The sequence below is a fragment of the Poecile atricapillus genome, chromosome 13 (genome assembly GCF_030490865.1).
Source record: "Poecile atricapillus isolate bPoeAtr1 chromosome 13, bPoeAtr1.hap1, whole genome shotgun sequence".
Lineage (NCBI taxonomy): Eukaryota > Metazoa > Chordata > Aves > Passeriformes > Paridae > Poecile > Poecile atricapillus.
Window position 1 is genome coordinate 14,837,350 of NC_081261.1, and position 16,905 is coordinate 14,854,254.

The following is a 16,905-nucleotide window of genomic DNA, read 5'->3' on the forward strand; positions in this document are numbered from 1 at the left end:
ATTTGGTAAGAACACAACTTTTGGTATCATGTCTGTCTATTTAACAGCTCAGTAGCTTTGTGTTGCAGTAGAATAATGGGAAGGGACAACACAGGTACGTTTTACTTGTGTCTGGTCTGCTGTGCAATACTTCACTTTAAATCCAGAAGAAAGGCAGCAGGTTTATTCTCTTTTATGAGCATTGTAAAGGTAGTTTTTAGAGTTGTGTTTTAAATCTCCTTCACCAACTTATCCATAATCCTCTGTGACTTTATTCTGTCAATTTATACATCTCTTCTGCCCTGTATATTTAAACAGTCTGCAGCTTAATGTTATTTGTGAGGTGCACAGATTATTATTATGGAGGGCAGGTGCCTTTAAATTTGAATTGTAGTATCATTATTGCCTGGCTACCTTTTCTAAAGGTAGAGAGAAGTTGCTTTTGAAAAGCTTTGCTTTTTGTGAGCAGAAGATTTTAAAGAATCCCACTTCAGTTAATTATTTATAGCCTGAAAAATAATGTAGCCTTACAATTGCTCTCCAAGCCTTGCTCTGCTCCGAGCACCAGGAAAATGAAAGTTTCTCTGCAGCTTTGACAGAGACACCCATTCTAAGTTATTAGAATATCATTATTACCATGTGTAGCATTACTTTATATTATTAAAATATTTATGGATAGATGCTTCAAAGCAATAGAGTAAAAATTCAGTCAAAACTTGTCCCACTGGGGTAAGACAAACAACTGGCTAATTTGTTCTTCACACTATTCAAATCATATTATTTTATTTTTACTTTAATTTTGGTGGTTACTGCTGGCTTGGGGCAGATTATGAAAGTTAAAATTGTCTCAGTACTACCAGGTACTGAGGAACGCTAGAATATGGAATGTTCAAAAAAATGCCAAGCAACTTTTTCTCCTGGTATTTAAAAGAAAATATGTGTTTCCTCTTTATCCAAAGCTTGTTTAGTTTCTCATGGAGTTGGAAACAGTCTGAGTTACAAAGGGACCGGACACTTGGCTGGAACCCAAATGCCCCTGAAGGGCTTAGGTGACATGTTAAAAAAACTTAACTTAAAACTGAAAGTATTAATTTACTGTTTTACTGTCAACGTTGTAACCAATTGTTTCTCTATATTCACCTCTTAATCTTGATAATATTTGTTATTTCTTAATATTCAAGAAATGTTAATGTAAATAATTTCTTAAATCTGTAAATTCTCATGTAGAGAAATTGAGACTCTGCAGTTTGAGGTTGTTGTTGGAGAAGCCCCAATGCCCCCAAGTTAAGGGCTGAAATTCCAGTAGCTGGGGGTCTTTGGCACAGAGCATAATTCCTACAGAAACAGAGGATGAAGGAAATTCTGTAAAACTCTGGCATCTTAGGAGGAGGAAATAGTGCATGTAGTGAGATAATAATTCTGATATTTGAAAGGTATTCAATCCCATGGCAGAAACAGTGAGATGATGACACTTTATTTTGTGCTGGGATGGGGAGAGAGAGTGATCTGGTAGCTCACTAAAGTATCACACAGATATATTTATGTCCTGCTGGGCACATTTAGAATCGTGGATCTTGTGTCTGGTCTGTCTGGAACTTGTCCAAAGAGCAAAGGTGCAATCATGGTTAACAAAAATAAATCACAAAAGTGTAGATAAACATTTCACTCTCCTCTTGGGAAAGGTGATGCTTCACCTTGTTGAGTTTCTAAGATGGCACCACAGAGGGAGGGAGGTGACCCTTTGGTGACCTCCTGATGGTTACTAAGGGAAAGATGAACATCTCTGGACACTCCAAGGGCTCTGAACCTTGCTGGAGAAATGAACACCTTCTCTGGCCAACACAAGCTCACGTTCCAGTGATATCAAGGGAAAAACAAAATCCTGTTTGTTTCCTTGCTTTTCCCAGTTCAGGTATTTCTCAATATTGGTACCTTATAACTGATTATATACCTTGTATAAATTCAAATTTTATTTTTAGCTTACAAAATTAGATTTAGATAGTCAGAGAAGTTAATAATTGATGATAGGTCTAATGAATCTGAGCTGTGTGGCACCTGCTTGTCACTCAGGGTTGGAGTTTTTGTTATTCAGTCTTTACTGAGGCTGGCAGTTTGAAGAAGTCCAGAAGTTATATTTGAGAACTATAATAAGCCTGACTTAAAGGCTGCATGGAAATAAGTATCTTCTAAGAAATTTTTGTATGCTCAAATTATTCTTTCACAAGTGAGGGCAATTAATTTCAAAGAAGACAGGAGATAGAAGACATGCAGCATTCTGTACAAATTAATAGAAACTTCAGTTCCTCGTATGTTTTGAAATATGCAAGGTCTTTTGAAAGTAATATGTAAGTGAACTGCATGAGCAGATGAATATTTACTTAAACTCACTTTCCCTGTACTTTCTGATCCTCTTCTAAGCACAAGAATGCAGAATGGCCCAAGTGTTTGAGTATTTTACATGATTGTATCATCTCCAGTTGGAGATGAAGACAGCAATCTCTGAAGTAGTTACAGAATATGGAATATGGCCTGCCCTGTCTCAGGAACAAAGATGACCTTTCTTCTTTTGTGTATCCCTGGGATAATCTCCCAGGGCCTGTTAGTGAAATATCAGCAATTTTATAGAAGTTACTTCCTTCCTTTATTATTCCATATGAACACTGTGTTGCCTTAATGGCCCTGCAATGAGGTTATTTTCAGAAAACTGTAGTGGTTTTTATTTTAAAGAATAATTTCAATGTAAAAGGTCTCCTTGGGAATAGCTTCAGGTTTAATTTGGATAAGTAGCAGTGTGATTCATGCAAAATACTGAAATGTAAACCTGTGTCATTAAGAAGGCAAGTAAAACAAGAAGCACATAGGCCTGGTTGTGTCTCACTTCAGACATGACTGGACATGCAGTTTTTCCAATGTTTTCCAGAAAAAGTGAAACAAGAAACCAAATGAGTACCTTGCCACAAAGCTGAGCCAGGCAGACAACCCAGAAGCTCTTAGAGAGGCTTGGCTAGGGTTATCATATAATGTATTAGCTGCATAAAATTAGGTGTGTGTTTCAGGTTTTTATTGATTGGTTGATTTGTCTTGTACAATTAAAACAAAAACAAAAAACCCAAACCAACAACTAAACACCTCAAAAAAATTGATAGAACCCACAGAAATGTTGCCATGTGTAATCTGTCAAGATTGCCTTGTTATTTCCCTAAGTCCAGCAAAAGAGTTCTGAGGTAGGAAAGTCTGCCTGGCAGCCTGAGGGCACATGTATCCTTGTACAGCAGGAATTGACCTAGTTCATTTGAAACATCCTTTCCTCTTTTTAAAAAAAATAACTTTCATTTCTTGATAGAGATGTTTGTAATCCTGGTGTCACTTGCTTTGTGAAGAGCTTCCAGAAAATCGCTGCATTCTCAGGGCTGCCTCTGTTGCAATAATTAAGATTTCTGTTGGCAGACCAACAAGGCTCCTTCTCACGGCCTTGGTGTGTCCCCAGGATATCCCACGGGTTTGCACATCAGGCTGTGCTCCCCATTAGCCTGTCTGGAAACACTGCTGTGCCCAAAGCTGTGGGGACACCACTGATGCAGGACTTGGAGCCAGCAGTAGGGAAATCATCCAAACAAGGGCTGTGTTTGGGTTTTTCCAGCCCAAAACGCTCCACCAGCCCATGCCCATGTCCTGCTCACTGATGTTCCCTGGTTTCTTTGCCACCTAAGAACCTGCTCCCCACACACTGCTGTGAAATCCTGCCTGGTGTTCTTCAGTCCAGCAGAGTGCAAGTTCCTTTTTCTGTCTTCTCCCAAATCCCTGGGACCACATTACTGGTTTCCTGTTTTCATGCTTGAATGCTCTGTTCTCGCAGAGCATCTGTGCCTTGAGCTGCACAACCTGCCAGGGCCGACCCAATGTCCTGGAACTCTCTAATTGCAGCACAGGCAGCCTTCTGTGATAATCTGCAAGGGGTAAGGGAGCTCCACTACTGCTCCTCTCTTTCAAATTTCCTCCCTCTCTACTGCCTTATTCATTCAGAATTAACATATGAACAATATTAGTTCTCCTCTGGTTTAGTTGTAAGGTTGGGGTTTTTTAATATATATAAATGATATGTAATTATTTGCTAAATATTACTAAAATATTTTATTGTTTGTTGCATTTAACAGTCTTGGAGGTCAAGACCTTGTACCAAGACAGGATCAAATAAAAGACACTTTTACCTCATGTGATTACAGTGCCATTCGAAAAAAGATAAATAGCCTTGATCTAGTACTAAATGCCTTATTTTCATATTTTCTAAATAAAATAAAGACATATTTCTTTTAAGGGAAATACTTAAGAAAAAAAATACTCTCCATTACTGGATTCCTGACACTGAGCTCTGCAGTCTAGGAAATCTTGTTTTAAGATATAAAATATTAGCAGCTTCCTTTAAAACAAAACTGAGCAGAACAAGTTACTTTTTTTTCTTCTTCTTAATGAACATGCCTTGAAAACTGATAATAATCCAAATGGAAAATTTGATTCTAGTCTCTCCGGCTTCCCAGACTCTTTCCTTAATATTATAACATTGCAGCCATAGTTTGGAGAGTCTTTGACCAGGAACAACACAACAGATCACAAGATCCAGGTCTAGGAAGCTGGAATGGAACATTCAGCTCAATGGGTTTATGTTAAATAAATGGGAAAAGGATTTGTTTCTAAAACATACCATAATGATGTTGTCAAGATATGAGATATCTTCAAATACCTCAGAAGTTCTTTTGCCTGTGTGATGGTATCTACCATGGTATCAGCATCTACCAAACACTTGCTCTGTAGAACTAAAAGGGCAGAAAATTTCCTGCTCCACAATTTTGGTGGCATTTCAAGGGAGGACAACAAAGATGACACTACTGACCATGATCTAAGAAGCTTTAATGAACAGCTTCAGTAACATAGTCCTGAAGCTGCTATTAAAGCAAATAGCACTAATATGGAAAATACAGTGGAGGTGTAGGTTGTAATGGTTCTAATCATCACCTTTTCTCTGTGTGTGTTGTTAGATATGTACTGATGCTCCCACACACTCTGTATTGCAGTGACTAATCATAAAAATAAGAGACTATAAGACTGCTCAGGTGATGCAAACTCTAAATATCGGAGGCATAACAAATTATATTTCTCTGGCCCTCTCATTGATTTTATATGCCTGTGGTTCTGCTTTTTCCCTAACATGTATCTACACTCATGATTTCTGTTTGCTCTGTCCAGGAGAAGGTGTTGGCGCCCTGGCTTCTTAGCAAGACAATCTATTTGAATGAAATCCTAGTTTAGAGCTGAGGAAAAATAAACCTCTGCAAATAGCCTTGAATATTTTAGCAGTAAAGCAACACAAAGAGGTGTCCTTTTGGCATCCAGTCATCCTCAGGAATTCAGGTGGTCAGATGACGTGGCACCACAAAATATTTTGGGTGTTTGGGAAACTGTTGAAAAGTGCTTGAAGCCCAGTTACTGTTTGGGGAGAGCTGTTGTAGCACAGTGCTGTTACATCAACACTCACCCATTTTTCTGAGGGTGGTTTATGTTTGGGGTTTTTTTTTAGGGAGCAAGTTTTAATTTCAGAATAAGGATATAATTTTTGGTCAGATGGATTTAATGCCAGGGGAGCAGAGGAGGTGCTGCCTTTTTCCATCCTGGCATTTTCCAAACAGCCTGGAACAGGAGTTCAGTCTTGTCCCATTTTGGTTTCAGGAGTCAGAGGCTCCTGGATTGAAGTGACTGAGAAACCAAGGGATAGTCACACTCCTGATGGAGCCTAAACCAGGACACTCTGGAATTCTTTACCTTTTACAGGCTTTTTACTGGTTTTTCTTTATCTCATTAAAAAAAAAAAAAAAAAGGGAAAAAACCAAGAGTTAGCTAAAATAATCCTTGATTTAGTTATTCAAAAAAATTTCAACACTCATCTTCATTCTGCTTTTATTGTAATTAATCCAGCTCTTGGGCTGGTGCTGAGTTATTAAAGGAGTATTATTTATTCTTCAAGAGCCCAGGGATAATATGTTAGAATCTCCCTAAAAAATGCAGATTAACATATCCACAAATAATTGATCCAGACAATGCTATATGGGAAATTCCTATCTGTATATTATTAGAGTATCAAGATTCTCTGATTATGTTACATTATAATTGAAATTCAATCAACTGGGACATCCCTTGAAGAGACCCACACCTGAGGAGGATGCACAATTGGCTGTAGGTTGTGGGTTGTAGGTTGTGTCCATTGGCAGAACATTCTGTCATTTTTGGAGTTTTATCCTTTTATCTTTATACATGTGTTTCCTCAGGGTTTTCTTTCATGGAGAATTCCCTCTGCAACTTACCCAAGATTCCGTATGAAAAGCTCTCTTTAGACAGATTTTGGGTTTTCCTGTGAATTTTTGTTTTAGCCCGTTACTCTGCTAACCAGACTCCAAGATATTTTTTTTTTCCAAGCTTAAAAGTGGAGCCCACTGTTACAAAACAATTAAAAACTTAATAAAAGCCCTTACTGGATATCATTTAAATACAAAAAATATTTCAGGTGCAAATTAAAACTGTTCTAACAGTTGCTAGTTTCTATTAATCAATCCTAAACAAACACTGTGGGTAGATTGGTTCATTTAATGGATGTAATTTGTTGGAAATTTTTAAAATTTATTTATTGGGTCCCATTTTCTCCATAAAATCAATTTAAAAATAAGAAGGAAGTTTCTGGAGCGAAGTAACTTCCAACAGTTTTAAGCAGAACTGCCGTGATAAAGCTTTGTTTTAGCCATTCACAAATATATTTTATTAGTCTCATCTCTTATCAAGTATTTGAAATTTAATTTAATTTTTCTGTCTTCAGTAAGTGCAGCTGAAAAAGAACAAAATCAAATAGAGTGATACAGTTCTGGGAATACAGGAGGTGGCTCTGTTTTAAGGAAGTGAATCATCATCCAAGACATTCGTCTTCCCATTGTGTAAATTTAAAGTACATGGCTTAGCAATAAAAGATGTTAGTGCACTTTGAAGAGCTTAGATTGCTCAGTTTTGTTCTTTTTGACCCCAGGGTTGCTCTCCCTTGCAGCTGCTCTGCAGTCTCCTTTTGCAGCCCTGGCTGGCTTGGTTCAGTTTTGCACCTCAGGCCAGGGAATTTTCCCCCAGCCCCTGCATCAATTCCTGCAAGTTCCCAACTTGGTTTCCAGTCCTTTCAAATGGAAGAGATTGGCCAATCTTTATTACAGTAAATAAATCATGGGTGGTATTTTTAACCTTATTCCTTGCCTGTTCTTTGTGTGTAGTTCCACTGTTTCTCTGGAATGCTGACTGCATCATCTCTATGGTGGAATGAGAGCACTGGGACACTGGGCAGGGCCAGCCACGCTCTGCCTGCTTGGCTGGCCCTGGTTTGGTGTCATCAGGGTGCATCACTTCATCACATCAGTGCAGCAGCACTTGGAATAAGAAATTAGGGAAATGAGCAGCCTGAAAGCCCTGGGACCTGGGGGTCACCTCATGTGTAGCAGGGCAGGAAGGTCCTTCTGGCCTTGGGACCAGGCTCAGGCGATTGTGGGGAGGCAATCAGTGGGATGCAGAGGAGGAGGAGGGAAAAGATCCCTGCAGGCAAAGGGTGGGAGCAGAGCTGAGATCAGGAGTGTGACAGCAGCACTTAAGTGAGGAGCTGAAACAGCTCTTTTTTGTTTATTTTTTTTTCTTTGATAACTGTGCACTGGACTAGTTCAGTTTCTAAGCAATGATTGCTCATTCCAAATCACATCACCATAGAAGAATCACAGAATATTCTGGGTTGGAAGGGACTCCCAGGGATCATTGAGTTCAGCTCTTGAATGGCCCATAGAGGTATTACACTCACAACCTGGGTGTTATTAGCACCATGTTCTGACCAGCTGAGCTCAATCCAGCATTCTGACCTCATTGATCAAAGTTATTCGTAATTTATTTGTAAATACGCCTTGAAGATGAACACAAAGTTAATATTACAGGAAAAGAAGTAAATGATACAACTGTGTTTGAACACAGACTTAGGCAGAAGTTAAATCAATTACGGTTTTCATATCAACCAGAGACAGTAGCAGAAATTCTGGAGTGGATTTGTGGCACAAAACCAGCCAAACAACAAAACCCAGCAGCAGAAAAAAACATTGCAGAGAATGAAAAATCTTCATTTTTGGAATATTGCTGGAAAATCAGTACAAAGTTAAAAATAGACTGTAAAAAAACCCAAAGATGGCAAAGAATATACTCCATGAAAATCAAACTACTTTTATGTCCCACCATGAACCATTAGTTTATTGCTTTTATCTATGTATGGAAAAGTCTTGAATGAAATAATACTGAAATTGTTGTTTGTCTAACTTGTAACACATCTTAAAATCGGACAGAGCAGCTGCTGTTCCTCTCACTGTGTTACAAAATTGTTCTGTAGTATTCTACCTGGTAGTCTGCTGCTTTTATAGATGTACATCCTTTTAGCTAAATCTTGTGAATGTAAAGAAAATGGTAGAACAAGCTAAATCAGCCCAGCATGTTTTCAGTCAGAAATCCAAGGCTGTCAGAGAGATGCAGAAGCAGGATGCTGTTCAGTCAGCTATAAAACACAGGGAGACAGAACCAATGAGCTATATGAATGTATAAATGGAAAATTAAAAACTCTGACCCACTAAGAGTAGATGAATGTTACTGTAAATGAATTATTAGTACCATGTGCTCATTGGCAGGCTCCAGGTCTGCATGGACTGGGAGCTCTTCCCCATTGCACACATGATGGATACTCGAGGTTGTTGCATAGCAGCCTGTCTTAATGTTTATGTATTTGTGCCTTTCCAGCTCCAAACAGTACATTTTAGGAGTGCACATGCATTGGCAGGGACATCTATTTCTAGAGGGAAACAGAACTACTGCATTAGCAATTCACTTAAAATTCTGCTTATTTTTCCTTTCAGACTGGTGTTGTTTAGTATTTGCATAATATGATCAAGATGTTTGTCTCACCCTCTACATGTGCCACAGTTCTCAAAGTTTAATGGGGTTTTCTGAGGAACAGTGGCTTCAAGCTACTGTGGTTCTTTGTGGCGTCACTGAGCATCTTCCATCCTTGTTTTCATGTTGCTCTTTAGCTCATGACAAGGAGCAGCTGTGATGACTCAATGATTCTGTGAAGACAGTATTTTTGGAGACTTTCTCAATAACAGACTTGTGGTACAACATAAATATTGATGTTTTTTAATACTTGATTAAAATAGGTTGGTTGGTTAGGTTTTTTTCTTTAATTACACTCAAGATGACATATTTTTCACTTTTTCTGATGTAAAGATGTTTGTACTAACTTCTGAACAAAAAAAAACCCAACTAAAACAGAACTCTTTGGCCCGATAAAATTCCTGGTCACTCTCTTAATGTCCTTTATTTTTACAATAACTCTTTCTAACATACAATGAATTTTGAAACTTTTATCCTAAAAGTGAGTTCAGAATTAAATCTAATCTATGATTTTGCAAACACCACAAAAATGCTGGGTTGTTTGAATAAGGTTCTTATTAAAACAGAATACAGCAAGAAAGCTGTGTGTTAATCAAACCATCATTGTTGTGGGGTCACAGGTGATGAGGGTGGTGCAGAGCCCCTTTTCCATTTGAGCAAAATGAGCATGTGCACATGGTTTTGTTCCACTCAGGCTCTGTGTTGGTGAAGTGCTCTGTTAATGAGGGTAAATGCTACTTCAGTGCCTACGTTAAATAAATATCCCCCTGAGTCCTTCCAGAAGTGCATCTGCATGAGGATTGCCTGCCCTGCAGCCACCGAAACCCTTCTGCTAGATTAGATCAGAATGTAGCTTCATTCCATGTTATTTCTGTTGTTTTCCCAGAGCATTTGCCTCATCCTTGTGCTGCTGCTCTATTTGAAGTTACTACGGCAACCTGTCACCATCTGCTATTATAAAGTGTGCCGGGCTTTAGTTGCTAGGTGTTGAAGTTTGTCATCTTACTCATCTGATCCTGATGTTCCTCAGCTGCTGCTTTTCCTGTGCATCCACAGCCAACCTGCACTTTTTCAGCAGTGCAAGAGATTCCACATCTTCCTGCTTGACCTTAGGAAGCCCTGTTTGTTTTACACAATAAGTCTGCAGTTCCTTTTGATGTACTTTGTACACACTCAACCAAAACATCTTTTTCACCTTACCCACTACTTTGGAGTGTTTATAATAAAGCCAGCACTTTATTTAATTTGCATATGCTATTAATTATGGGCAGTTTTAAGTGGACAGAGAATTTGAATGTTTCCTGGACATTTTCTCTATTTTATTTTGATTTGACTACCTATTTACTCATGTTCCTTCTCCTGACAGCAGTGCAGTGTTCATACTGTCAATTGTCCTATTTCTTTACAGGTTTTTTTAAAGTGTGATGGAAAATTGAATAATTAAAATTATCCAGCACAAAATTCAGTGCTATTTCTGGTTTCATGTTCAAGGAAATTAATGTATTGAAGTTGGAAAATATTTTATTAAGTCTCTTTAGAGTCATGCAGAGTTGTTTCTGGGTTTTTTTTCCTGTTCATATTGTCTGAGCAGTCAAGTGTTTACTTTGATACATTTATTTTTTTATACATTTGACCTAGTTCTAATCAATGTTTTCTCCTGTAATTCACAGGTTAAATCCTAACAAGCTTGAGCACAGCTAAAAATGATTTGCTAGGATTCTGCCTGAACTTCACCTTGTCTGCCACAACCTTTTTTATACCATTGAATCCCTATGTACAACGTTTGACTTAATGAAATAAGTTTTTTAATAGACCGTTGTGTGATTCTGAATTTCTTCTGCCCATCCTGTGAACACACAGGCTGTGTCCAGGCATAAGAGCTGCTTCTTGTGCAGAACTTACTGTATTCCCAGGCAGCTCGTGCTCTTTGCACACTCCAGTAAGAGGCACTTCAACCCCAGAGGAGAATTTCAGTGAATGCAGGGAGATATTTGCAGGTTTGAGCACAGCTCTGGAGAGAGAGCCCTGTGTCACCCTTCAGCAGTGCTGGGGGTGCAGGGGCTCTTCAGAGATCTGAGGCTGCCTCTGAGAAGCCAATATTTATTGCTGCCATTTGGGGATTAGGAGGGAGGGGCAAGCTTTCAACCTATAAAGGTGCTAGCAGATGATTTCTGATAGTTGAGATTGCTGGCAAGAAAATGATTAAAGATCAATCGGTATTTGTAATTCCCTGCGTTACAGTTACGTGGGAAGGATGAAGGAAGTTTTTGCAGCAGACCATCTTTACTGACACCTTTTTTAGTTATCATTCAGCCCAACTGATGTGAATTTGACAGGTTTGATGTGGGGTCCTGGCCAGCAAGATGTGATCTTTGTGTATGGCTCTTTTCAAAGGCATTTCATCTGTTAATTTTAAAATCACCATAACCAGTCACCAAGGTGTTTGTGCTGTACCACAAACACAGACATAGCCAGAGACATTTTTTGAAGTTGGTTTTAACAAAAGAAATAACCTCTTTAAAGTCTTTCTGCCCTTAAGCATCATAATATATTTATTCAATGCTTGTGAAGAAATGCTGCTTATTTCAAGCAGCATTATTTGAGTCTAGAAGGCATTCAGTGCTGAATGCTTAACTACTAAAAATACGAGCTGCTTTTCGTGTCAATTCTCTAACTTCTGCCGGTAATCTTTTTTCAAAATCGAGACATGAGAAGAAAACCCCCACACAATTTCAGTACCGAATCCTTTGCAATTCATTATTCCTTTCAGCTATGCATTTAACACCACAGCAAAGATTTGTCTGCTCCAGAACTGTAAAAGTGAAGTACTACTGCAGGAAATCCAGCATTTCTTTTAGAAGAGCATCAATACCCGAGAACACACGATTTCTTACCTGAAAGCTTTTGGTTTACCTGCAGAAAATGAGTCTTCTTAGCCTTAAAAAGTAGGCAAGGCTCTCACTAGCACTAAGGTTACTCCAAAAGAAGGTACGATAGGTCCTTTAGGTTGTAATTTCACTCTTTGTATGCAAGAAGTGTGCTGGGTCTGCTCACGTAGGAATAAATAAATAAAGCCCCAGCAGCACGAAGCGAGGAGCAGCTGGTGGAGGGAAGAACAAGACCTCTAGTGGTGACAGGCAGCAGCTGAGGCTGGGACTGCTCCGGAATGGGGACAAAATGGTTGGGTGAGACTCTGATGTAACAGCAGGAGCCAGCCCAGAGCATCCCAGCAGCATCCCCTGCACATCTGGGCACCCCCCAGCCAGGGCACTGAAAAGAGGCAAGGAAAGCTGCAAAATTGTTTGGCGTGCTCATCGATTTGTTGTTCAAATAAAATCGAAGCATTGAAAGCAGGCTCGTTTTTTAAACCAAGAATTAAAACTTCAGCAAGTTAAAAGGGATCAATAAAGAGGAATCTTCACAGTCTTAAAGGAAAACTGCAAATTATTAAACTCATTATTATTGCTTGGTGAAGAAACTTGCGCCTTTCAGTAACTTACAGTGGAAGCTCAGGGCTGGAAATCATGTTGTATCTTTCAGCATTTTGACTTTAGGAACTGAGAAAGACTAAATACTACCTTTTGAGGAAGTTTGAAAGAAGTTTTGAGATGTGAAGGTCATAATGTTCTCTAGAAGTCTGAGAGCTCTCTAATAGCTGCTTGAACACCTACAGGATGTGAAAAATAGCATTTCTTGCACTGTTTCTTCCTGTGAACATTAGAATTATTAGAAATTTTTGATTCTAACATATTTTCTTCCCATGAATTCCTAATAGGGAACATCACATGCCTTTCAGGAGTCTTAAGTGACACTGAGTTGTACTTTATATAGGAACTTTTCTTGTCACAATGTGTGTTTCCATGTGGTGTCTCATTAATGATGCAGCTTTCTCACAGGAGTCTGTCCCTTGCCAAGGCAGCTTTTGAATAATCCTTTGGAGTTCTTAGTTTGTTTCTTTCATCTGGGCTCGCAAAAGCTTGAATATTATTTATTTTTACATGCATAAAGGGATTTTTCAGGCATTTCACATGCTTCAACTTTAGAAGGAGTACAATCCAATATCTGAAGTAATCCACGTGTGTTGATTCTGCCTGGTTTGATTTCAGAGTCATTTTGTGGCGTGCATGACAGCGATCCTAAACCAGATGAACGACCAGCATTATTCAGTGTACATTGAAACTTTCCAGACAAGTTCAGAACTAGTGGTGAGTACTAAGTGATCATGGAGTTGATAGTTACAGTATTTGATTTCCTGTGAAAAATTAGTAGATTTTTTTGGTTTTTTTAAATTTCTTCTCTGGTTCTTCCTAGAATGAATTCTGTTGCTGTAAATTTTTTACCTCTGTGTTCTTGCACTGCCTCCCTCTTCTAATGGTGGCACTGGACAATGTTGTAATCAGAAATTTGGAAAGAAACAAATTTCTCTGTTGATCCTGGCACCAATGAAGATGTAAAGATCCAGCAGAAGTAATGAGATCTTTGTGCTGTACTCTTTTGAGAAAGGGGAAAAGAAAAAAGAATAAACCCACAACAAAATAACAGCAAAACTTATCCTCAACTAGTTGAACATTCCCTCCACACTTCACACACAGTGACCCATTTCCATTTCCATTTTCACTATTGAGTCTACTCCTGGTACAAATAACATTTTAAGCTAAATGCAATAAATTCTAGTAGTTCATCCTTTTATTGCAATTATTTCTGCCATAATTTAATGGTACCAAAGGTTTCCATAGTCCTGTGTGTGTCCTCTTTCTTTCCTGGTATAGCTGTTGAGAAAGTCAGGGTAGTGGCACAGATCTGGATTACATCTACAGTTAGTCCATGGAGGCAATATCTGCACTTGTCAAGAACTGATCACTTTCTTTCCTTTCTTACAGTCAGAGTGGTGCCGTAACTGCAATTTTAAATTTGAGCTAAATGGAGTAAAAAAATTAAAAATTCTGTATTTTTTAAACCTATTTGTTCTTATTCATAGAGAGACTAATTCATAAAAAGTATCAAACTTTACTCAGAAGTACTACAACTTTTTCTTTTCTTTCATTTATGCCTTCTATTTTCCAAAGAGAGCTGTATAATGACTTTAATTGCTTTTAGCTTCTATTTGGAATCTGAGACTGCTGTTCTGCAGGACTTTGACTCCAATCTCAGATTTACTGATATCACCAGGAGTTCTTCTCTTGACTTCACTGAGAGCAAAGTGGAAACTCCGTATCTTGGCTCCTTAATCACACAGAAACCTTTCCAAGTGTGTGTTACCCAGCCCCAGCCTGACTGCATTTTGTCATTCCAGGACTTCTTGATGGAAACATTCATAATGTTCAAAGATCTCATTGGGAAGAACGTTTACCCCTCGGACTGGATGGCCATGAGCATGGTGCAGAACAGGTAAAGAGGGGGCAGGACCAGTGCTCCTGCTCTCTCTGCTTGTGGAGAGTCACTCATTTCATATCCTACAAAACATTTTTCAGTGCAGTCTAGGATTACTTTATCATTCCAGCCTGGGGAATGCCAAGAAGGTCATGTGAGACAATCCATTAAATAGCTTGTTGCCTGCACTTTAAGTCCACTTAAAATGGAAAGAGAAAATTACTTGCTTTTTTCAAAATTTGTTTGGATGTTATCTTTCCTGCTGAACTTATTCTGGCTTCTTGTTTTCAAAGAAACACCTTGAGTTTTTATTGTGTTATGATGTGAATACACTTTTAAAGCAAAAAAGTACAGGTGACTGTGACAGGTCCTGTTGGCAGTCACCTGAGCTTCTTTATTTTAGTTTTGTAGAGATGGTGGTAACTCTGAGTTTTCTAGAAGTTGCAGCAGAACAGGTCTAGGAGTTAAGTGTCAAAAGTGCATAGGTTTGAATGAACTTAGTACACAGATGTTGTTTATTTGAAATGCCACAGTAACACCTTTCTTCTACTTTTACAATATATAAAAAGAGAGGACTGAGGATACTTAATAAAGTTGATCCCTCCTGAGAGTGCTCAATCTTGAGGAAAAGGTCTGTCAATAAAATTTACATTTTTTTGATATCAGATTTTGATATTGGATACATTTTCATCTAGGATTTGAATGGAATTATGTTAAATGAAAGGTTGTTTGGGGCTTTTTTTGCATTCTGTGATTCAAAAGTGAGCATTATGTTCTAGTGGGTGGTGATGGTTGAAGTCAGCTGTCCAAACCTCACTTTGTCACTCATGCACATGAATGACCATGCAGAGGGATCCCTGACCCCTCTTCTGAGGTGGGCAGGTACAGATGTGTAAATTCAGGTAAAATTTTGTACATTACCTGAGTTTCATCCCTTTTGGTTTTCTGTCTGAGCCAGTCTTTGGCCTCTCAGGTAAAATCTAACTCCTTGCACATTCTTGTGCTGCTGCTGCTGTGATTGCAATCAGTTTTGATATAGCAAGAATTACTCTAAAAAATAACAGTTCAGTACAAAACTACCTACAATCATCAGGCACATGTCAGCACATCAAACCTTTCATATGTAAAACTGTTTCTCTCATCTAGAAAATGCTGTTGACACCTGCTTATCCTCAAGTATTGGATTATTTTATTCTGTGAGGGTGGGAAGTGTCTGTCCCTGGTCAAAGAATGTCTTTGGGGCTTGGGGCTTCACCTGGTGGTGTCAGGTCCTGACAGTAAAAATTACTTTGGTGGTCTCTGTGTGTGTTCACGTGCCTCCTAATGACTCTGAACTCTGTGGACAAGTTGTTCCAGGCAGGTTTTGTCACTCCAAGCTTTATCCTGTGTAAAGAAATAAGACAGCATTAAAAAAAAAAAATTGTTTAGAAGCTATTTAATAGTTCTCCTGTAAACAAATTGCTTACCTAAAATGACTTGGCACTGTTTATACTCCTTGATTATGTTGCTGTTCTCTGGAATGCATAAGGAAATGAGTTATTGATCTTACTTTATGTCTTAATTTTATGTTATAGCAACAACTGAGAGGATTTTTAACAGTCTTTATAGAAATTTGGTTTTGTTTTTTTTCTTTGTTAGGGTTTTGGAATGTTTTTTTCAGGGAATGAATGTTCTACAAAATAAATTGAAGACTAATTTAGTTTTCTAGATTTGTCTTGTTAACATTCTTTACCACAAACCAGAGAAGTAGCAGAGAAAAAGTCACAGGGGATCAGGCTTAGGTCTCTTATAATAACACCAAGAGAAGAACAGACAATTAAAACAAAACCCCAACAAACCAAACAGAAAAAATATCAACACAGTGCAGTTTTGCATTCTCTATTGTTGTGAACAGGAGGCTCCATGAAGGCTTTTTACTCCCTGGAGGAGGTGTTGTGCCATGAGTCTCCCTGTTCTGCCCTTGCAAAGAGCTTGGTGAAGGCTGTGGGGCACATCTGGGGTTTGTGGTGTCACCTGGGCAGGGACAGGCTGTAGCTGGTGGCCCTTGTGCCCTCAGGGTGTGCAGCACAGCCTGGCAGGATCCCCTGCATGGTCCTGGGTGTTTTGTGGCTTGCAAGGAAAGGGGGAATTGGAGGAGTTTTGCTGTAGGAGGGACTGCAGCCCAGAGATGTGAAATCAGTACATTCACAGAGAGCAGAGGGAAGAACATCACCAGCACTGCAGGTCTGGTCCTGTTTGCTGAGCAGCACACCCCAATTCCTGTTATCTGGAAGTAAAACCAGGCAGTTCCTGAGTGATATCAGGGATATTTCAGCTAAAAGTTTGATGTCTGGCAATAGATGGGGGCACACCATTAGAGAATGACTTCTTACAGGGTCCAAAGGAAGGGAGAATGGGCACATTCTTGTCCAGGAGAAATTCTGGTGGGTGAGTTGAAAGAATTGGTGACTAAACTTAGTTATTGAGCTTTGTCTGTATCAGGATGGAATGATTTAACTCAAATTACTTTAAACCACCAAGCTAAACAACTTGCTCTTTGCTTCCCAAGCACGCTCAGCCCAA

The 16,905-nt window shown here is 38.9% G+C and overlaps 1 protein-coding gene across 1 annotated transcript in view; it reads left to right on the top strand.

The window, feature by feature from the left end:
• Positions 1-16,905, top strand: part of DOCK2 (dedicator of cytokinesis 2) — a 156,287-nt gene that overhangs the window by 83,107 nt on the left and 56,275 nt on the right. The window contains exons 28-29 of the mRNA XM_058849002.1: positions 13,080-13,178; positions 14,267-14,361. Coding sequence (XP_058704985.1) covers positions 13,080-13,178; positions 14,267-14,361 — 194 coding nt within the window. The remainder of the gene's footprint in view (positions 1-13,079; positions 13,179-14,266; positions 14,362-16,905) is intronic.